General features: G+C 42.8%; 1 protein-coding gene across 7 annotated transcripts in view; it reads left to right on the top strand.

Moving 5' to 3' along the window:
- The first annotated feature begins 1,801 nt into the window (after positions 1–1,801).
- IRF2 (interferon regulatory factor 2) overlaps positions 1,802–23,446 on the top strand; it is a 64,447-nt gene continuing 42,802 nt past the window's right edge. For 2 of the 7 annotated variants that reach the window (XM_048847923.2, XM_048847920.2), the window contains exon 1: positions 1,803–2,074. Coding sequence is in view for 1 of the 7 variants with exons in the window: in XM_048847919.2 (XP_048703876.1) it covers positions 12,912–12,938 (27 nt within the window). In the remaining 6 variants the exon portion in view is untranslated. Of the gene's footprint in view, positions 2,075–2,256; positions 2,616–11,526; positions 11,582–12,739; positions 12,939–23,446 lie in introns of those variants that run through there. The other 5 variants (XM_048847922.2, XM_048847921.2, XM_048847917.2 and 2 more) reach the window with 5 other exon arrangements.

Genomic DNA, 23,446 nt, shown 5'->3' with positions numbered 1-23,446 from the left:
TCCACAAGCGCCTGGAGAACCATTGAGAAATACCATTCTGATTAATGTACTTGGTGGCTAGGTGGTCTGGTGCCAGAATTTGAATATTACTGCCATCTAGTGCCCCTCCGCAGTTAGGGAAGCCCATTTGTGCAAAGCCAGCCACAATGTCATGCACATTGCCCAGAGTCACGGTCTTCTGGAGCAGGATACGATTAATGGCCCTGCACACTTCCGTCAACATGAGTCCATCCGACGGTCGATTTTCCAACTCCAAACTGGTTAGCGACCGATTGGTAGCAGTCTGGAGTAGCCAGCTTCTACAGTGCAAGTGCCATTCACTTCTCCAACGACAAGGCAGCTCTCATCCTTGTGTCCTTGTGCCACAGGGCTGGGCGAGCTCATCCCAGTCCCATGAATGTACCTTTCCTCATCCGAAAGTTCTGCAGCCACTGCTCGTCATCCCAGATGTGCATGACGATGTGATCCCACCACTCAGTGCTTGTTTCCCGAGCCCCAGAACGGTGGTCCACAATGGTCAGCACCTCTGTGAATGCCACAAGCAATCTCCTGTCACAGCTACTACGCGGGGCGAGATCCATGTCGCACTCCTCTTGCCTTTGTAGTTTAAGGAATAACTCCACTGCCACTCATGACGTGATAGGGTATGTCTTCACGAGCAATGAGAGCTCTCCCAGCACTGTAAAGAAACCACCCCCACGAGTGGAGCGTATGTTGACAGAAGGAGACGTTTTACTGGTATGGGAACACCACCTCCCCAAATGCCATTAACCATTAGAAGAGGGCTTCTGTCAGCATGAAGTGCATCTATCCTGGTGGTTTAGTCTGCATAGCTGTGTCACTAGAGTGTGTAATTTTCCCCCCGCATCCCTGATCAATGTAGCTATGGGCTAGTATAAATTTTAATAGACCAGGCCTCTGTGACTTGCCCAAGGTCACACAGGAAGCCTGTGGTGAAGCTGGGAAATGGTCCTGAGTCCCAGGATAATGCTCTAGCTACTAGACCATGTTTTTTCTGACACAACATACTGCAAAGATCTGAATAATCCTAGGGCCTATTCCTGCAAACTTTTACTCATACTCCATTTGAGCAAAGACATGTGGGATTGGGACCCCAGAGGAGAAATATTTATTATTTCAGTGACAACTGGAGCTTTGAATAAAGACTAAAGAAAGGCTTGAAAATTAAATTTAAGATTTTCAGATGCAATGGTCAAAGTGCACATAAGATACTCAATTTCTCCACAGAAAGATCTATGTGCTGGCCATGAATACACTGGCCAACTGCTGCATTTGCACATACTCAATGTAGTGGTAGCACAGACCTGCATTGTGCTTATTAAGCATACTGAATCTGTGGACCTATTTTCGCTTCAACCAACCATATTCACTTGGCTTTTAATTTTGTCCCATTTCTTATGTACTTAAGACACTAGGTTTGTTTTCCATACCATTTTATGTTCCAGCTTGTGCATGTCCAATTTCAGCACATACCTTTCTTTCCCTTTAAATCTATATTTCCATAGAGATCTGGAGACTGGAACATTTCCCCCCCAAATCCCACTCCACCCTAGAAGAGAACAATCTCCCAGTCACTTATTTGTGGATTATTTGGAGGAGGGGAAAATGCGGTCTCGTGTCTTTAGTTTTCTGTGCCCTGGAACTGAAAGCTCTTTCTGTGTCTCTCTCTGCCTTTAACACACTAACATGCTGCTGCTCGCTGCCGCTGCTGGAGGGAAGTGAAAATGAAATCGACTTTTCCGAGAAATGATGAAAGCGGCTGTGTCTGCCAATGAAAGGCTGCGGTAAACTTCCGCACCTCTCCCATCTCAGCTCCCCCCCTCCCCCCGCACAAACAGGCCGGGGAGAGGTGGGGGGAATTTCCAAGCTTCAGCTCCTCGCAGTTTCCTCTCCTTGTTTTGCTTTCGATCTGGACTCTTCTCAGCCAAAGCAGAGGGAGTAACTTTTAGTTTTGCTCCTGCGATTATTCAGCTGAGTGTTTTCATTTCCATTTTGCATCCCCTGGCAACAGCGTTAACCTTGAGGAATTATATAAATACCGCGAATAAACAAGGTAATTTTTTAACTACTACTGTCTCTGTATGTGGATTTACACAGATGTTTGGCAAACAGGAAGTGCCTGTTCTCAAATAATTAATATTGATTTAAAAATAAAAGGTCAGCGGTGTTATGGATCATATGATTTTAGGTGAAGCTGCTGCTAGGGAAAGGAAGGTTAATTTCACTTTTGCATTTGAGAAGGCGATCGACTGGAAGGAAGGAGATGTGTTTGTCTCGGACCGCGTCGAGACCGATCGTGTGTCCAGATCAGCAGGGTTTAGGCTTTGAATTTATTTTGAGTCTAATGCGGGGAGACGATCAACAACGGAAACAAAGGAGGGAAGCATTTAATTCTCCCGCTGTGACGGATGGGGAAGCGAGAGAGAGAGTTGGACTGGGAAAAGAAAAAGGCAAGAGGAGAAAAAGACGCCAAACGACACAGAGGGACATAAAAGCAGCAACTTCCACCCCCGCGGCGCCAGCCTGACCTCCCGTCACTGCGGCACACGGAGGGTGAATGGAGTGGCGGAGCTGAGCCGGGGTGGGGGCTGCAGGTGATCAGCACCCCGGCCGCGGGGGGTCCCGCTCGGTTCGGGGCCGATGCTGGTGGCAGGGGAGCCGGGCTGAGACATGGACCGAGCGGGAGCAAGTGCTGCTCAGCAGCCGCGGGGGAGGGAGCGGGAGACACAGCGAGGGCGCAGGGCAGCGGCTGCCCCCCGGGCGGTGCGCGCCGGGCGGGGCAGGGGAGGCCGCGTAACCCCTTCCCCGCCCGGCCCAGGGAGCGAGCGGCGGGCCGGGCTCGGGTTGGGAGCGGGCGCGGATCTCCGGATGTGCGGGGCTCGGCCGCGGCACTTGTTGCGGCCCCGGGGCCTTGGAGGGGGATGGGGGCGACGCGAGTCCCGCGGGGCCGCTGCTCCCTGCGGAGGCCTGGCGGCTGCTGCAGGCCCGCGCCGGGGGCGCAAGGGCAGGGCGCAGGCGGGGGCTGCCTGGTGGGGGCCAGGGGCTCGGGTGGGGGTGGGGCGGGAGGGTGTCACTCACTCCCCCACCCCCCCGGTGGTGTTATACAAGCCCCAGCACTTCCTCCTTTCCCCGCCGGGCGGTGAGGGAGGCGCCTCTCGTGCCCAATGGCGGGGCCGAGCCCGGGGGCCTGCCGCGCGCCACTGGCCGCCGCCGGCGTTCGGGCTCTGGCGGGCGGCGCGCGGGCCGGCGGAGCTCCCGGGGCAGGGTTCGCAGCGGCTGCCTGGGTCTCTTCCCCCTTCCGCGCCGGGCGGCCAGGCCCTGGCTCTGCCGCGGAGATGCTGACCCTGGCTGTCCCCTTCCCGCCAGCCGGGGAGAGGGACAGAGCGTGGGCACTGCTAGTCGCGTGGATCGGGCCCAGCCCCCTTCCTGACTCGCTGCAGGCCGCGCGCTGCAGCCCTGGCCTGGGGGCTGCCGCTTGTATTCCAGCGGCACGTGATGAGGATCAGGGCTTACTTCCTCCGCCTGGCGCTGCCCAAAAACAGAGGGGGAGAGTCCCCTCCCGTCCCTGTTAGAAACGCACCTACGTGCACTGGGCCTAGAGCACAGTTTGGCCCTGTCTGTGCTAGCCGCCAAACAACCTTTACCCTTGAAAAGCCCGGGCTGTACTAGGGAAAATGATCCAGATATTTGCTGGCTCAGTTCCCCTGCTGTTAGCAGTGTTGGGAGACCTCTTGTGACTGTTGGTCTATAACTTGGGCCAGTAACGGCCCTGCTTGGAGTATCTAAACTGCCATTTCCTACCCAAGCATGGTTGTCAGTAGACCTGCATTGAGCCAGTTAGGTGATATGGTGCTTAAAACACCTGTGGCAGATGGTGGGTGCCTATACTAGGGCTTCCAACATTGGTATGTCTAGTGGGAAAGCTGTGAAAAATGCCCTTCAAGGCATTACTGATAATAGCTATAGTTGTAGGAAGTCCCATCAAGGAAGACCTTGGGGAACCTGCGTTATGCATTGAGTACAAAAATATGCAGAACACAGAGAAATTCCTAGTTCATTCCCCAGCAAGTTTACATTCTAAAATGCTCATTGACAAGTATGGGTAATTTTCCTAGCATAAACAGAAGCAAAATGTCCTTGAGACATGGGTCTGTAGATGTGGCCAATTGCCTTTATAAGATTTTATATGACCGTAATACACACTTTGAATCTAAGATCTTTCTATAGCAGCTATTACTGTGGTATTAAATGCTTGTAAAAGCAGCTCTAGATAATAACACTGGGTTTGGTTTTTGTTTTTGTTTGCGTTTCTGTTGTGTGTGTTGGAATTGTGAAATAAATGGGACAGCAATGTCCTGTAAAACATGACTGAAAAAGTATTTCTGTCATGTGCCCTTCGTGCACTAAGCTACCAAGTTGATTCACCCAGGCAGATCTCTAGTATCTGCAGGGAGCCTTATTGAAGTCATTGGGGCTCTGCATAGGCACAGAGTACCACCCACATAGATCAGCTTGCAGGATTGGAGTCTTGTATTTTAAAAAAATATATTCCACACTTGCACTACTTGAAGTTTCATCTTTCAGTTGGTATTGATGTTTGAAATGTGTTATTTATATTGGTTGTCACTAAGCACATTCTGGGTGATGTGCTTAGGATCTGATTATTAATCAAAGTGAACACCATCAGGCTCAGGGGCCATGTCCTGGACACTTTTCCCAAACAAAATTCCCTATGAAAACAATAGGGGTTTTGTTTCTGTACAGCATGCAGGATCAAATTCTCACTTAGAAGAGTTTTACTGTTTTCAGTGTCATAGTCTTTGTGCTTAATTATTATATGATTGTAATTTATAACACAATTTGATGTGCAGAGACTTTTAGATTGCAGTCACTTAGATATGGTAGGAATTGTAAACTAGCACTCCAGTTTGTTGAGATGAAGTATCAACTTCTACATTTAAACATACATTTAAAATAAATATTTTAATAGTCTTGCATAGCTTACCTCTTGCAGTAAATGCTTTACCTAGTACTGTGACGAGAGAATTCACTACTGCACCAACATTTAAATTCACTGTAACTGGAAAAATGGTGACATAATTATGAAAGCAGCACAGTTAAGAGTCAAAGTTTCTGTGAGATTGATCAACATTCTGAATGAGTCTGAATCTTTCCCCTGCTGTCAGATGTTGCTTAGGGCATGAACAAGGCCTGTCTATCCTGGGCTGCTCTTTGCATGTCCTCTATGTGTTAAGTACCATAAGTTTGCCTTCTGAGTAATCTTCAGTGATAGTATTCTTTTGATTGGCCCTGTCTACATTATCATTCATTTATACTGGCATAAAACAGCAGAAGAGCTGAGTGTTCAGTCTGAGAGCAATGGTTTTCTTGATACAGTGTTCACTTGCATTAGCAATGAATATGTTGTACTCTGCACTGCAATTTTGTAACCAGAAAACAAACTCACGACTTAGGTAATAATACACTGTTTATTTTCCTTTTCCTTCTCTGCTAATCTGTATCCATATCCTTTAAACATGCATATACATGGCTTTAAGCAAACCAGTAGTCCCATCAATGGCAATGGAACTACTCGTGTATAAAAGTAACCGCATGTGTTAAGTGTTTCCAAGTGTTTCCCTGCTCTTGAGCTGTTCAGACCTTTAACACCAAGTTTTAAATTAGAGCCATAAAAGCATGGTGGTGTCTGCTTTGATATAAATGCTACAAATTGCTGGCGGTAGGCACAAGGGACCAGATTCACTAGTACATTCTAGCTGCCTTGCACCACTTCAGTTATGTAAAGCTGCTGTTAACCCAGATTAGCTGATCATTGATCAGTTAAATCGGGTTTATGACTGCTTTGTGTTGCTTGAATGTTATAAGCAGTCAAGCCATATGAGTGAATCTGACCCATACTGTATTCTTTTTTATCAAATATTGCAGAATATTTGATGAAAACACATTTTGAATTTGCAGTTGTGTGTGTCCACAGTGGTGGCCTAATTCTGAGTTATGCTTATCTAGTCAGAGAGGAGAAACTTACTATGTGACTTATGTGTCCATTCAGAACAGTTCAATTTAAAATTTTGAACACTGAATATTCACAGTGAACTGATTGTGAACAAGCCACTGACCAAGAATTTCTGATAACAAATAATTATAAGAAAATCTTGGTCTATTTGTAGACAATTTCTGTGCAGAAAAAGAAGCAAAAGATAATTATTCATTACCAGTTCCTTGTCCAACTTTAGTATTGTAAATGAACAGGCGTATGGCTCTTATTTGGTTCCTCTGACTGTAACTGTGAAGTTGAAGTTAGGGATTTAAGTACAGATTAGCATAATAAAAACTCAGTTCTTCAAAGTCCTGTGATGACTGTAGATTTAAGGACATAGGAGTTATTTAAGGTAACCTGACCATGCAGTATTGAAGGTATACATACTGAGGCCCCACTCCTGCAACCACTCATGAACTTGACTTCAGTGGGACTATATACACATACCTAACATTGAGCATGTGTGTAAATGCTTGCAGAATCTGGGTTTGAATCATGCTGACAAGACCAGCAGCTAACAAACTATACATTATACAGAATTTTCCTTTAAAAAAAACCCCACACTTGCTAGCTGTTCAGTGCATTAGAAGTTTATATTGGAAGAAGCAATTATGGAAAGACTGTGGATAACTTAAAAACCCCTTCTAGTATGTTTTGGGAAATTTACAAGAGAAAATAAATAAAGTGGGAGTAATAAACCAGAATTGGTCTTTGTTACATTGTGTGTTAATTACACGTGGATAAAATCATAGGACAAACGAATCATCAGATTAGTGAATTTACCCTACTGTTTCAAAAGTTTTATTGAATTATTAATTAGGATCTGTACTAAGTTGCTATGCAGAATCATTGATTAGGGTAAAAATATCTATTAGGAGAACAAAGTGGGTGAGGTCACCCAAGAAGAGCTCTCTAGAGCTCAAAAGCTTGCCTCTTTCACCAACGGAAGTTGGAGTAATAACAGATATTACCTCAACCGCCTTGTCTCTTTCATATCCTGGAATCAAGACAGCTACAACAGCACAACAAAAAATATTAGAAAAACAGAAATTGACTTTAAATGCCAGTTAATGATTTACACATAATAATTATACATTTAGCATTTACATAGCACTTTCCTTTCATAGAGCTCAAAACACTTTTAATTCCTGTAACCTTTAAAAACAGGATGGGAATTTTCAGATGTAGCCTCTTGTAAATGATTGAAGTATTCTAGTTCTCTTAATGGTCTAGAGAGAAAGTATTACAGAAATTTTGAACTTTAAAGAAATATGGGTTTTTTTAAACATAATGATAGTCAATTTTGTTTAAATTAGTGACCTACTGATGTTTTAGTTTGTTTGTTCTCTCGGGGGTAGCTTGCAGCAAACACAACACTCATTAGTTAGACATTTTAACTTGGAGTAGTTTGAATTCATGCATTAAAAAAAATCTCTTGCATGTGACATGGTTTCACTCAATGTAACATTATACAAAACTAAACTCTAATTGTACATAACGTTTAAATTCAGTTGTTGCAGCATACTTCACCTGATTTTGTGGTGCAATTAGAAGAGCTAATTCACTATAGACATAGGTTATTTCTTACCACATGAGAAGAGCAGATTGGAGAGTTACAACTAGCACATCTGTTTTCAAGTAACCTTCAAAGGTTAGTTTGTGGATATCAATGAATCCTGATGTCAGGGATGGAGTTAAATTTTAGAAGAGACATGAAGTTTTAAATGTTACTTTTAACTGCAGTTAGACTGTAGACTACTGTAAACAACCACCTACCTTCCTTTTTCTAGTAAATTAGAATCATAGGAGTCTTTACATTTTCAGATGTATTAAAGTTCATGTACAATAAAAGAATCAATAATTTCTTAGGGGATGTCCAAAGAAAGTTGCAGTTCAAAGATATTGGCCAAACTCTGTCCTATGGATATGTACACTGGCTTTCCATGACCTTGAAGGGAGCTTGTGTGTGACTGCAAGGGCAGATTTTACCCCATTATATTCATATTGATATTGTACATTAATTGCAGACATTGTAGGCCCAGTTCTGATACCTGTATTCATGCTGTGTAACACTTTACTTCACAAGTAGTACCATGTGGCAGGGGAGAAATTAGTTGTCCCGCTAGTTTACAGAGCTTGGCTATGGCTACACTACAGCTTATGCGAGCATAATTTATGTCACTCATGGACGTGAATAAACCATTCCCTTGAGCAACGTAAGTTACACTGACGTAAGTGTTCGTGTGCATAGCGCTATGTTGGTGGGAGAGATTGTCCCATCGACATAGCTTCTGCTGTTTGCAGAAGTGGTTTTATTATGCCGACAGGAGAGCTCTCTCTCGTCAGCATAGAGTGTCTTCACCAGACATGCTGCATTGGTGCAGCTGCAGTGCTGTACATACAGACATGGCCTTTAAAATTTTCCCTTCCTGCAGCCAACTTTTGCCTGCATTGTGTAGGCTGGCAGGTCTTAGTTTCAAGATCACATGTTAAATTGTCAGAATGAATGTTTCTTTGAGCAGATGTGAATTATAGTACCTCTTAAAGGGACATTGTTGACTTAAATTTGACATGAACATTACGTTTTTTTATAAAAGCCTTGTCCAATAAAAATGTTTCCACTTTTTTTTTTTAAAAAAAGAGCCCACGTGAGAGAGAAGAGAAAATGAAAACAGATTTTTAAAATAAGCTTTCCCTGCAGTGTCAGAAATCCAAACATTGCAACATTAAAAACCGGAAAACAAAACTGACTATAAACAAAATTGAAACTAACTATAAATAAAACTGAAACCAACTCCATTGGCTTTTATTTTCCAGCTGACAGACGTGAAAAAAGAAAACACAGAGCATAAGTAGCACAATGAAAATTGAGTTTAAAAATTGTCATTTTAAATCATTTAAGGTCATATTAGGTGAATAACTGAGTGTTTGCATGTGATTTTTACGTGACAGTGTCCCTTTACCCGAATACATGTTAAAAGAATGAAAGGAGTTGTCATCTGAAAAGTTTGGCCAGGACAAGTTCTCTCTCACCTGAAGGTATATGCAGTGACTCTACAATACTAAAAGAGAAGTTGTTGAGGTGTATGTACCAATACCATATGTATTATTCACTTGTGGAGGTAATTGTTTGAAATATTATGACAAATGTTTACTGAGTAAAATGACAGTAGTCATGTCAGTCTGATGACAGTGAGACATTCAACTGTTTTATGTAACTTAAAATGTATTCAAAATTATTGGCATGTTGAGAATGGAATAGTTAATAGGATTGGTAACGGGATATAGAATTTTTCACATGTGGTCACCAATTCAAATCCAGGCCAGGTCAGTAGTAACAAGTGACATTTTTACATCTGATGATGACTGCTTGGTTGATAATGTGAAATGAATTTCACTCAGTTCCCTGTGGACAGGTGTTCACAATAGAAAACTCACCACCACATGCTAGCTGGGTGGTGAGTTTGCTCAACAAAGGAGCAAAGTGCTGAACAGACATGAAGCCTGACTTAGTCTCCTCTCTAGAGATGGACCTTCCAGGTCTATGTTGAAGGACAGTGCAGGGAAGCTTACACAGTCTATGTTGGAGCTGTTCTATGGATAATCAGAAGACTTCTGTTTCCAGGGATTTCAGACTGATGTCTTTGAGATGCACTAAATTCAAACACACCAAAATTAAATTCTTAGCATGCAAAGAATGTTCTGGAGAGTTGAAATTTGGAAGAAAGGTGTATGAAAATCTTTTTAGTTAGATATATATTTTTTTCCTTATTAGATCATAAGTGAAATAAGTTTGGTGGTCTCTATCTAAGTGTCTATTTGACACTTATAGATCATCTCTACTTAGGAAAGTCTCAGGATAGAAATAGCTATCATGTTACAAGTTAGGCTCTCTCTATTGCTGTTAGTCTCTGAAGAACAACAAATTTGCTAAAAAAAACCCCCTACATTAAAAAATAGAGAACATCCTCCTACATTCTGTATCCGTGGAAAAAGCCATTGTTGTTACAACAAGGAGGATTACATCATGTGGTCTGAGTAAGAGACAATATTGAGTATTTCATATTTGGTGCTTCTTTTAATGCAAATCTTTAACTACAGTCATGAAAAGAAGCAGTTTTCTTATAAATATCTCAGTATTTTGATTTAACTGGTAGCTTTGTAATAACTGCACTGGTTCAATCAGTCTTTTGTGTACACATCTGCTTCTTTCATATGCTGTTTTTGCAATCATAAATAAGTCCATGCATCAGAAACATTTTCAGTATGCAGTCTGGGTGATTCAAAACATTCCAGGCCCCAATTATGGTATGATTCTGTGTTCATTTTTACTGGTTAGTTAGAATGCTAAGTTTAGAGGTGGAACTCAATGAGCAAGAATAAACATATTCTTATTGTTAATAATGAAACTTCCAGACAGGTGTCAGGAAAATAACAGTGCTTTTCAGTTAAGTGAAGTGAACCCCAATCTCATGAGCGGATTGTGTTTGATGCCTCCCAGGTGGCTAGGCATTGGTGGTCTAAAGATAGGAATGCTTATCTTTGACAGTAGTATAGGTACAGGTTAGTTATTAACTAGAATTGTAGAAACAGCCCACACCCAGGCAATAAAACGAAACCTTTAAGCAAACATTAGGTTGTACTTTAGTATAGGGTGCAAACAGTCTTTGCTGTGTATTGCAGAGAAAGGTATGTTATGAAAACAAAGCAAATCATGAGAAGCAAGGACTGTTTGAATGAGTTATATTATTACCTCAGGTTCAGTCCATGGCTAAATTACCTGAAAAGTCCTCCTTCAACACACTCCATAGATTGCTTCCACTGAAACTGGCCTTTTCTCTCCTCTGGTATCTTCAGAAATGTAAACATAGCCTTACTAATTCCCTCTGAGCTGCTACAGCAGCACTAAGGGGAGACTGAGATCATGGGTTTTTTTGTTTTTGATTTTTGGTTTAAACCCTATTTTTATCCTTGATAGTGTATTAAACATTGATTGTGTGGTTGGTGCTGGACAGGAGACCAACAGAAACAGTCCCTACTACATTAGGTTTGAATAAAGACTGTGTAATGACACATCCACTCCCAGTCTTTGACACATCCACTCCCAAAGTAAAACTATTTCCCCATGTTTATTTCCCCCCCTCCCACCCCAACTGTTCCTCACATGTTCTTGTCAACTGCTGGAAATGGCCCACCTTGATTATCACTACAAAAGGTTTTTTGTTTTTTTTTTCTCTCCTGCTGGTAATAGCTCATCATACCTGATCACTCTTGTTACAGTGTGTATGGTAACACCCACTGTTTCATGTTCTCTGTGTATATAAAATCTCCCCACTGTATTTTCCACTGCATGCATCCGATGAAGTGAACTGTAGCTCATGAAAGCTTATGCTCAAATAAATTTGTTAGTCTCTGAGGTGCCAAAAGTACTCCTTTTCTTTTTGCAGATACAGGCTAACACGGCTGCTACTCTGAAACCAGTCTAAAGCTGGGATCCTGCAGGTGCTTATGCATGTGATTAGTCCCAATGACTTCAGGGGGCCTATTCATGTGTATAAAGTTAAGCAGATGTATTGTTTCTGGAAAAGGGCCTGAAAAGCCAGTCACAGAGAAGACCGGATGTACTGGGATACCAGGACAAGGGAGTAATTAAAAAAAAAAGTTATTAATTCAGTTCTTGTGGGCAACACAGAAGAAGTGATTCTTTAAAGGGATTTGAGCCATAACAAAATACTTCCTAATTTTCATCGGTCTGGGAAAATTCTTGCACAACAACCATAAAATACTGTGTTCTCCGAATGTCTTGCCACTCTAAGAATATTTTTCCTTAGGGTGTAGCTACACAGTGAAATTGACTGACATAGCTTTAGCATCTTGAGAGGTGCTGAGCACGTACAACTCAAATTGCATTTAACTAGAAGGATCAGGCAATAACTTTGAAACACCATTTTCTAAAATGCCTAGAGATTGAGGGATAAGGTGGGTGAGGTGATATCTTTTATTGGGCCAGCTTCCATTGGTCAGAGAGACAAGTTTTGAGCTTACACAGAGTGAGGGATGTAACATAATGTAGGAAAGAAAGCTGCCTTAATAATATTTTTACGTAATTTTAGTAATATGGTTCTTTCTTTTTGGGACCTGCTTCTACTCCCAGTAACGTCAGTCATTAAACCCCTCTTTTGGGAAATTGAAAAGCTTGAGATTTTCCTCTTGATTTGAACAAATTTTTCCCTTGGTTTCTCCATGTCAAGGATGAAAGAAATTGCTTTTGCATATACTTACTAGTGGAAAATAATCTATACCCTGTTAACCCAGGCAAGACTGAGGATCAAGGACTTTAAGAACTCTCTTCTTTGTGCCTTGCCTGGATATAAATTCCCAAGGACTTTCTTTGGGTTCCAGTCAAAAGGAAAGAATGGAGGTCTTGTTTTATTCTATGAATCTGTTTTCCCAAAACTTATGATTCTTTGGGCAATAGTGGTGAAATTTACCTGTGGTGCTGAGGGCCAGGGCAAGAAACAGTGTGTACAGGCTGCCCAGAGGGCCCAATCTGCAAAAATATTTAGGCATGTACTTTAACTTCAAACATGTGCTTATGTGCTTTGCAGGATTATGGCCAGAGAGGGGTTGGGAATGCTGCTGCACTGGAATGCACCACAGGAAGGGTATTCTTGTCAGCCATGTATAGGCTGGTACAGAAGGCTGAAATGGGGATGGGCTTGGAGATCTGCAACTGCTGTGCAGGGGCTGTGAATGCTATCCCAACTCAGGGAGATGGAGTTCACCAAATCCTCGGCATCTCACCTGCATAGAGTCCAATGACTAGGGCTTTATGCAAGTGGAGTCCTTGTTGTTCCAGGTTACTATTTTCTTTGTTAATTTGTTAGTATATCTTTAAAACCTATATTGTGCCATGGTATTGATTTATTCCCTCAAAAGGTTCGTAAACGACATTTCTACAAGTTAAATCCCTTCATTTTTCTTTACAATTTATATCACAAATCAAGTTGAGACTGATAAGATCTATAAATATAGTGTAAGTATTAAGGGTGAAATCCTGATTCCATTGAAGTCAGTGGAAGTTTTGCCATTGACTTGGATGGGGCCAGGATTTCACCCTAAATAATTTAACATTTTAACAATGCATTTAAATGTGTTTTGAGCCAGGTCTTCAGCAGCTATAAATCAGTGTAGCTCTGTTGAAGTAATTTGAGTTGCTGTTTCTGTATTACATATGATTTAATGCAAGTGAGATATTTGTTTAGATAACTGGGAGAAGATGAGGTATGCTCTGTATTTTAAAATTGATAAATTTAATTATGTGAATGAGGTGTAGGTGTACTGTATTCACATAGTGTGGGTTTTCTTTAAGACAAATCTAAGCTCTGTCAATCCAAGGAGGACTTGTGGCACCTGAGAGACTAACACATTTATTTGGGCATAAGCTTTCGTGGGCTAAAACACACTTCATCAGATGCATGCAGTGGAAAATACAGTAGGAAGATATATATATATACACAGAGAACATGAAAAAATGGGTGTTGCCATACCAACTGTAACAAGACCAATTAATTAAGGTGGGCTATTATCAGCAGGAGAAAAAAACCCTTTTGTAGTGATAATCAGGATAGCCCATTTCAAACCGTTGACAAGAGGGTGTGAGTAACAGTAGGGGGGGAAATTAGCATGGGGAAATAGTTTTTACTTTGTGTAATGACCCATCCACTACCAGTCTTTATTCAAGCCTAATTTAATGGTGTCCAGTTTGCCAATTAATTCCAATTCTGCAGTTTCTCGTTGGAGTCTGTTTTTGAAGTTTTTGTTGTTGTAGAATTGCAACTTTTAGGTCTGAAATTGAGTGACCAGGGAGGTTGAAGTGTTCTCCAACTGGTTTTTGAATGTTATAATTCTTGATGTCTGATTTGTGTCCATTTATTCTTTTGCCTAGAGATTGTCTGGTTTGGCCAATGTACATGGCAGAAGGGCATTGTTGGCACGTGATGGCATATACAGTAACTCCTCACATAACGTCCTCCCACTTAACGTTGTTTCAAAGTTACATCGCTGTTCAATTAGGGAACATGCTCTTTTAAAGTTGTGCAGTACTCCCTTATAACATCATTTGGCTGCCTGCTCTGTACACTGCATGTAAGATTTTGTGGAAGAGCAGCGACTTTACAAGGGAGCATTGCACAAGTTCCTCTTCTCTGCTTCCTCCCTCTTGGACTTTCTGGGAAGGAGGGGGAGGAGTTACTGTATCACTTTGCAAAAGGAAAGGAGTACTTGTGGCACCTTAGAGACTAACCAATTTATTTGAGCATGAGCTTTCGTGAGCTACAGCTCACTTCATCAGATGTTTACCGTGGAAACTGCAGCAGACTTTATATACACACAGAGAATATGAAACAATACCTCCTCCCACCCCACTGTCCTGCTGGTAATAGCTTATCTAAAGTGATCAACAGGTGGGCCATTTCCAGCACAAATCCAGGTTTTCTCACCCTCCACCCCCCACACAAAAAGTCTGCTGCAGTTTCCACGGTAAACATCTGATGAAGTGAGCTGTAGCTCACGAAAGCTCATGCTCAAATAAATTGGTTAGTCTCTAAGGTGCCACAAGTACTCCTTTCCTTTTGCGAATACAGACTAACACGGCTGTTCCTCTGAAATGTATCACTTTGGTAGATGTGCAGGTGAACGAGCCTCTTACGGTGTGGCTGATGTGATTAGGTCCTATGATGGTGCCCCTTGAATAGACAGAATAGGGACACCATCATAGGACCTAATCACATCAGCCACACCATAAGAGGCTCGTTCACCTACACATCTACCAATGCGATATATGCCATCATGTGCCAACAGTGCCCCTCTGCCATGTACATTGGCCAAACAGGACAATCTCTAAGTGCACTTCAAAAACAGACTCCAACAAGAAACTGCAGAATTGGAATTAATTGGCAAACTGGACACCATTAAATTAGGCTTGAATAAAGACTGGGAGTGGATGGGTCATTACGCAAAGTAAAAACTATTTCCCCATGCATTTTTCCCCCCTACTGTTACTCACACCTTCTTGTCAACTGTTTGAAATGAGCTATCCTGATTATCTCTACAAAAGGTTTTTTTTCTCCTGCTGATAATAGCTCACCTTAATTAACTGGTCTCATTACAGTTGAATGACAACACCCATTTTTTCATGTTCTCTGTGTGTGTATATATTGTTCCTACTGTATTTTCCACTGCATGCATCTGATGAAGTGGGTTTTAGCCCACAAAAACTTATGCCCAAATAAATTTGTTAGTTTCTAAGGTGCCACAAGTAGAAAGTACTCCTTGTGGGGTTTTTGTTTTGTTTTTTTCCTGAGACAGACTAACATGCCTACCACTCTGAAACCTGTCAATCCAAGGGTGCTCTCTAATAATGCCTGAGATCACTGTAAAATAACAGCTCTGTCTTTTCTGCTGTGGGAAAATGAGGCTTTGCATGGAAACCAAATGATAGTTTGTTTTGATGTTTAATGTCTGTATTCCAGCTAGGGAGTGTTAACATTCTTTAGGTGGAGCAGGGATGCTATTGGACTGACGAAATAACCTCTGAATGTAAGGGGAGTCTGTTGATTGAAATTGTACAGTTTCTAAGACCTGTCTATATCATGCAATCTGTAATGTGTGTGTTTCAGTATACGCGTGGGATATGTCCTTCTTTGCCCCTTCAGTGTTTTTTGTTTTGGTTTGGTTTTTCTGAGGGAATGGGAGGGTTTGGGGGTTAGTTTTTTTTTTTTTTTTCTTCAAGAAGGGGAAAACATTTTCAAGCTACCTCTGTGTGTGTGTGTGTGTGTGAGAGAGAGAGAGAGACTGACTGAAAGTCTTGGTGCCATCACTGTGCTGTTCTAAATCAGCCTGTACCTCTGCAGTGCTTTTTCCCTTGATCAATGACAATACTGTTGGAGTACTTTTGTTAGTATTTGACTTAGGACCAAGGGAAGCAGAGAAGTGGCAGATAAATGAGGAAGTAAGATGTGCCGTTTTCTGGGCTGCAGTGAATGATTTTTGTTGGTGATGCACACAAGGAAATAGAATCCAGCTTCGTGTTGCTGCGTCTGCAGTACTAACTAGAGGAAGAAGCAGGAAAATATATATTTGTATCACTGCAGTGAGGAGCTAAAACACTGACTACACACTGGGAGTGGGTCTGTAGAATGAGAAGATGCCACTTGTCTGTTAAATTGGACTTCAAACTAAAAAGAACCCAAGTGAGGGTTCCTTCCACCAGGAGTTATAAGGAAATCACCAAGGAATTAATGAAGTTTCCTCAGTGCCTTTCTGATAACATATCAATAATATTCCTCAATAAGACAAGAGAAGCACCAGCAATGGTTGAGATTAACAGGCCAGATAGCATAGCTCCTGCCTTCATCTTGACCTCTGTTGTCCAACAATCCAAGGTCTTTTGCATAGATTGTTTACTTTCCTTAATCTTATCTCCAGTTTGACAGTCTCAGGAACTTCAGACAACTTCATTAGAAATCTTAACCCCTGCAGCACTGAGAATGAGTACACCCATGTGCATACCAGATTTTGCTGCCACTTATTTGTCCCATGCTGCTGGTTCCATGGTAGAGTTTCTTTCAGTCTGTTTGCAGTGTTGTAGCCGTGTTGGTCCCAGGATATAAGCAAGACAAGGTGGGTGAGGTAATATCTTTTATTAGACCAACTTCTTTTGGTGGAACGTACAACCTTTCAAGCTACACAGAGCTATTTTTTGGGTCTGGGGAAGGAAGCAGAGTGTCGTCAGTTTGACCTTCTAGGATGATTTTCTTTCCCACCGAAGGACAGGTCAAGAATTGGTAGTAGAGGGGAGGCCGGTCAGAATGGGAGCACAGGCTTATGCCTAAAGTTGATCTATGTATATTTTCATCTCTTTTGTTTATTCAAGAAAAAGTATGTAACTTGACTATTTCTCAAGATGCAACTTCTCTGTTCTTTGCTGGAGCACTAATTATACAGGGGAGGTGGGGGGCTCTCTTTATTAGAGGCTTTTAGGGTCAGGAAGATTCAAATGTCTTAATTCAGTGTAACTGAAAAGTGAAGTTAAATGACAATGTATGTAACAATTAAAATACTGATTTATATCTTTAAAATACTTCTAATCCAGGTCATATTAGTGGGTCATATTACCTGTGAAAAATCAAAATTTCATGGGCTAGAACTTGTTTTGAAAGTATTTGCAAATACCACATACAATCATATGCATTTGAGGGGGTAGAAAGTATGTTGTTGATGTCATGATCTTAGGCCCTGATCCTTAAAGGACTTGTGCCTGTACTTAATGTTATGCGCTATGAGTGCCCCATTGACTTCAGTGGGACTACGTGCTGTATATAAAATTAAGCATGTGTATAAATCTTTGCAGGATACATGCCTAGTGATACATGTTTCCCTGTCTAAGCAGGATCAAATCTGTGATGTTATGTTTTAGGGACCTCCCCCCCCGCCGCCCTCCTCCTGACTGGTAAGGGGTTCTGTCACTGCCTGCCCTGTAACCTTGGGGGCTTTTGTGCTGTGTGGCAGTGGTTCAATTCCCTGACATCAGTAGCCAGCCCACAAGATGTCTTTCACCAGTCTAATTACTCCACTACAGGGTGATGCCAACAGCCTTCCAGTTCCAGGTCCCCCCCCAAATACATCCGATTCCTCAAGTTCTTAATTACCAGAATGTTCCCCCTCTGGTTGGTCACAGCCCCCAAGGTTTGAAAGCACCTCCCAGATACCAGCTTACTTTGGCACACTCCACACAGTTTGCACATCTGAGACCTGCTTGGGGTAAAAATAAATGAAGTTTATTTAATAGAAAAACCACAGATTCAAAGATAAAATAGTGAGGGAAAGCACACAAGTTACACAGAAAAATGTAAAAATGCAATCTCAGCTTTTATACTTCAATAAAATCCCTTTTCTAATTTAAGTTACCTATTGCTTCGAGGTAGTTTCTCAGCATACCCTCTGGCTACAGGAGGGATCCAGCATTCATGAACAGTCATTTGCCATAAGACTGTCCCTCAGGGGGTAGATAAAATAACTTCAGGGCAAGTCTACACTACAAAATTAAGGCGACTTAAGTTATGTGGACATATGGCCACCACAGTAATTAAATCTCTTTTATACATCCCCACTAGCTCCTTCTGTAGGCGGTGCACATCCTCACCAGGAGTGCTCGCACCAGCTGTCAGTGTGGGGTATTGTGGGACACTGAAAGCTGGAGTCCCCGGTGATGAGGCTCCACTGACACTAGGTTGACTGAACTACATTGACCTAAGTGCTACGTCTCTCAACCTAATTCTAGAGTAGACCAAGCCTAAGTCCCGAACCTGTTTTTGAAAGACTGTCCTTTTTTCTTTTCTCTTCCCCTTTTCTTTCAGTCTGTGGTGACTTATGTTTATGTGGAGTGGGGAAATTCCCTCTTGACTTGATAGCCTGGATTTCTGTGTGTCTTCCTCTGAACTCTAATGGTCCATCATTGTCTTCCTGGGCTGGACAATGGATCATTACTTAAAGCAAGTTTTGTGTAAATCCCTGTCTTGGGAGGTGCCTCTTCCCCATGCTATGAGGTGTAGTGCATTTTGGAGTATAAATTCTGAGTACAATTTTATTTTCTATATACACCTATACATGGATTCATAACCTCAGTCTGTATACATATCTCATAATGACTAATCAAGTTCAGAACATTACAAACTTTCATAGAAGACCTTACTTGGTATAACAATAATCTAGTACGCTATGCAATCAGTTGATTTAACTGCTCATTTTTGGGGTTTAAACATATTTTCCCTTTGGCGTGTCTGGAGTCGATTGTTGCACCCCTCCTTGTGAGTCTGATGCTGAAGTTTTGGTCACTGACCATGATGTAAGCTTCACTTCTACTACACCCTCTTTTCTGGATAGGGTATCGCGCCTCGTTTTCCAACCCCTCAATATATTTAATCTCCATATCATATGCATGCAAACCTATACTCCATCATAGCAATCTGGAGTTTTTGTTCTGTGGAGCCATACTTGTAGTGAATGATTTGTTAACACTATGATCCGCCTATTGAAGAGATAGGGTCTGGGTTGTTTTACAGCAGATACAGTAGCATAACACTACTTTTCTATTCGAGTAATTCTATTCAGTGGGAGAGTTTTTTTGCTTGGAAATGCAATGGGTGTTTCTTGTTGTTGTCTTCCCATTTCTGTTAACACAGCTCTGAGTCCTGTGTTGGACACCTCAGTACAAAATTAAAATGTTTTTTTTTTAAAAAAACCTGGACTGGCCAAAATGGGCGTCTTTGACACAATTTCTTTTGCTCTTATCAGAACCCTTTTGACAGGCATCTGACCAAGCCACTTTTTCTGATTTTGTTTTCTGGTATAGTCCTTGTGATAGGAGCAGCGATGTCACTGAAACCGCCCACAAATTTTCTGTAATAGTTAATCAGACCTATAAATGATTGAACCTGTTTCTTAGTTTTGGGGACAGGCCAATTCACAGTAGCTTCCTATTTCAGGGAATCTTGTTGGATTTGGCCTCCACCTATCCAATGACCCAGGTAAGAAAGATTTGCTGCACAACTGTACACTTTGACACCTTGATTGTGAGACCTGCATCCTTGAGGCTTTTCAGCACCCTTGCCACATGTATTTTGTGTTCCTCCCAGGTGGTGGTAAATATAGCAATATCATCTACAGTGGAGTGCAGACTCCTGGAACCCATGTAGCACCTGCTTGGTCAGCTTCTGGAATGTGGCTCCTGCATTTAATTAATCTGAAGGGTAGTACCTTAAACTCAGAAAGTCCAAAATTGGTAAACAAATGCAGTATCCTAGGGTCCTAGAGCCTAGATTCCGACCCAAGCCTGGAAATCTACACAGCAATGAAACAGCCCCACAGTTCCAGTCCGAGTTGACTGGCATGGGCCAGCCATGAGTTTTTATTTGCTGTATAGACATACTCTTAGGGGTCTTCCCCTTACTCCCAGACATTACATGTAGGAGAGGCAATACTCTGTGGTCCTCATCTGCATAGCATATTACATTTGCTATAAGCGTCTCTGTTATAGTAAATGTTCAATCAGTTAATATGTACAGTTAGGGGTACACTCTGACTATAGGGATTCTGTACATTGCAAGTGATTTCACTTAGTCTCCCTGTCACCTCAGAGGGCCCTCCTGGGAGTTCTGCATTTTATGCTTTATACAGGGACTAATACCAGAACCAATTCACCTGCATCAAAGGCTCTTTTACTTGCTTTTTTGTCATGCCACCCTTTATGTATAGCTTGGCTTTTTTCAACATTATGCAGTACCAGCTCCATACTGGTTTTTAGCTCTGCCCTGAATTTAGATACCGGTTCATTCACTCATTCCCCTTCTGAGTCAGTGTTACCTTCCCACAAATTTCTGACCAGGTGTAGGGGGCCTGTGACCTTCCTTCCATATAGGAGGTTGAATGGAGAAAACCCTGTCAATTCTTGGGATACCTTTCTGTAAGCAAACAATAGGAAAGTCAGTAGAGTACCCCAGTCCCTTGCCTTCCTGTCTACATACATTGTTAGTATGGATTTAAATGTCCCATGAAATCTTTCCACTAACCCATTTGTTTCTGGATGATATGGGGCAGACTTTAATTTTCCACAGTTCAGAGAATATGTGGGCCATGAAATTTGACCCCCAATCTGGTCGTATTTCTATTTCAGGGGTGAGCAAACTACAGCCCAATGCGGGCTGTATCCGGTCCAGGGGATTGCCACCCCCGTGACGCCGTGGGCTCCATGCTGCTCCTGGAATCGGCTGGTACCACATCCCTGCGGCCCCTGGTGGAGAAGGAGCAGAGGGCTCTGTGTTCTGCTCTCGCCTGCAGACACCACCCCCCGCAGCTTCCGTTGGCTGGGAATGGGGAACCACGGCCAATGGGAGCTTCAGGGGAGGTACTCACAGGCAAGGGCAGCATGCGGAGCCCTCTGCCCCCTATCCCCAAGGGGCCGCAGGGATGTGGCGTCGGCCGCTTCAGGGAGCGGCAAGGTGCGGGGCCAGGGCAGGCAAGCAGGCAGGGAGCCTTCCTTGGCCCTGGTATGCACCACTGCCACCCCGGAGCTGCTCCAGTTAAGCGGCGCCGGGCCAGAGCCTGCACCCCAAACCCCTCCTGCACCCCTCTGGTGCTGGGCCAGAGCCCCCTGCCACACCCTGCACCCCTCCTGCACTGCAAACCCCTGCCCTGAGCCCCCTCCTGCACTCCGCACGTTTCCCTCCACCACAACCCCCTTCCCTGAACCCCCTTGTGTACCCCGCACCCCTCCTCCGCTCCAACCCTTTGCCCTGAGCCCCTTCCTGCACACCGCACCCCAACCCCCTGCCCCAGTCCTACATTCATGGCCCTGCATGCAATTACCCCACCCAGATGTGGCCCTTGGGCCAAAAGTTTTGCCCACCCCTGTTCTATTTGAAAATGCACCCTACTAATTATGGAAACGAATGCACTTGCCAGTTTCTGCTTCTATATTAGCTAGGGCCACTGCCTCTGGGTATCTGCCAGTGAAGTCGTCTACCACCAATATATATTTATTCCCATTTTTGGATGGTTCAGGGCAGTGTTTCTCAACCAGGGGTACGTGAACCCCTGGGGGTACACAGAGGTTTTCCAGGGGGTACATCAACTCATCTATATATTTCACCTACTTTTAGAACACTCTGCATAAAAAGCACTAGTGAAGTCAGTACAAACTAAAATGTCATACAAACAACAACTTGTTTATACTGCTCTATATACTATACACTGAAATGTAAGTACAATATTTATATTCCAATTGATTTATAATTCTGTGGTAACAATGAGAATCTGAGCAATATTTCAGTAATAGTGTGGCTGTGACACTTTTGTATCTTTATGTCTGATTTTGTAAGCAAGTTGTTTTTAAGTGAGGTGAAACTTGGGGGTACGTGAAACCAATCAGACTCCTGAAAGGGATATAATAGCCTGGAAAGGCTGAGAGCCACTGGCTTAGGGAGTGGACCAGTAATGTCTATGCCAACCCGATAGAATGCTTCTCCTATTACAGGTAATGATTGCAGTGAGGCTTTGTGGATACCTAGAGTCTTTTTCCACTTTTGTTACAAGTCATAAGACTGACAGTATTCCTTCTAGGTTTATACCAGGCCAATGAAAATTTTCCTGAAGCCTTTCAAAATCCTCTCTAATCCTAGATGTCCAGTGGCCAAAATGGATGAACATCCTGTGTACCTTCATAGGTTGAAACCGTACACCCCCCTCAGTTCCTCTGTATGTCCTGAGCTCACCAGAGCTTTGTTCACCTGAGCAGGATGGGTTTGGGTTTGGGACAATACCTCTCAATGTAAAGCTCAGTAGAGTTACACATACAACATTTTCTTGGGCCCTTGTCCTGGGTCAGTGGTTTGTAACTGGGATTACTAGGTGGGTGCCTGTTGGGATATATTTGGCTGCACTTCCCCACTCCTTGCTTTCATGAACAATTTGGGGACCCACTTTTACATGGGGCCTTTGCCCTTCCCACTGAGACTTTTGTTCAATACCCATTCTGACCCTGTACATGCAAATCAACAGCCCAAGCAGCCACCTGCACTGTATTAGGAGACTTTTCCCATATGGCAGCTCTGATTTCATCTGAGCAAGCATTAAACAAATGTACTTTGGGTAAACAAATCAAACAATTTCCCATAATCCTCTTCTGCCCCTTTACACTTCACCCATTCTTTTCATATAATCACACATTTTATGCATAAACTTCTTATGACTGATATTATCATGCGACTTTAGGTTGGTAAACATGGTATGATCCTGGAGTAAGTTGAAACCTTGACAGTATAGTTTCCTTATATTTATCACAGTTCATGGCCCATGCCAGTAAAGACTTGGAAAGCTATACCTGAAATTTTGGAAACCAGTACAGATATTTGTTTCCCAATAGGGATGCCATTGGCCTGGCATATATTTCAAAAGCAGTAAAATATTCTATGCCGTTTGAGTCCTTAAAACATGGACACAGTCTGTCCCAGCTGAGTGAGTTCTGGCAGGGATTACCTGTGGGTTGTGGAATACCTTTTTGCTGTTCCAGTACTCTGAGCTGCATTTCTTGTGCCTCCATTTGCTGCTTGTGTGCGCTCTCTTCTGGTTTGGTCACTGCTGTTTGTCGCTGCTCCTCTGCCGCCTCGTTAGCCTTGGTTGTGTGGATCGATTCCATCTGTTGCTCCTCTGCCTCCTTGCTGACTGCCTTCTCTTGGAGTCTGAGCCATCTGCACCTGGTACTCATATGCCTCCTTGTCCCTGTGGAGCTGCAATTTAATCAGCTGTACC

Source organism: Caretta caretta, chromosome 4 (assembly GCF_965140235.1).
Source record: "Caretta caretta isolate rCarCar2 chromosome 4, rCarCar1.hap1, whole genome shotgun sequence".
Lineage (NCBI taxonomy): Eukaryota > Metazoa > Chordata > Testudines > Cheloniidae > Caretta > Caretta caretta.
The sequence above is the reverse complement of the archived record's forward strand: the minus strand, read 5'-3'. Positions and strand labels throughout refer to the sequence as shown.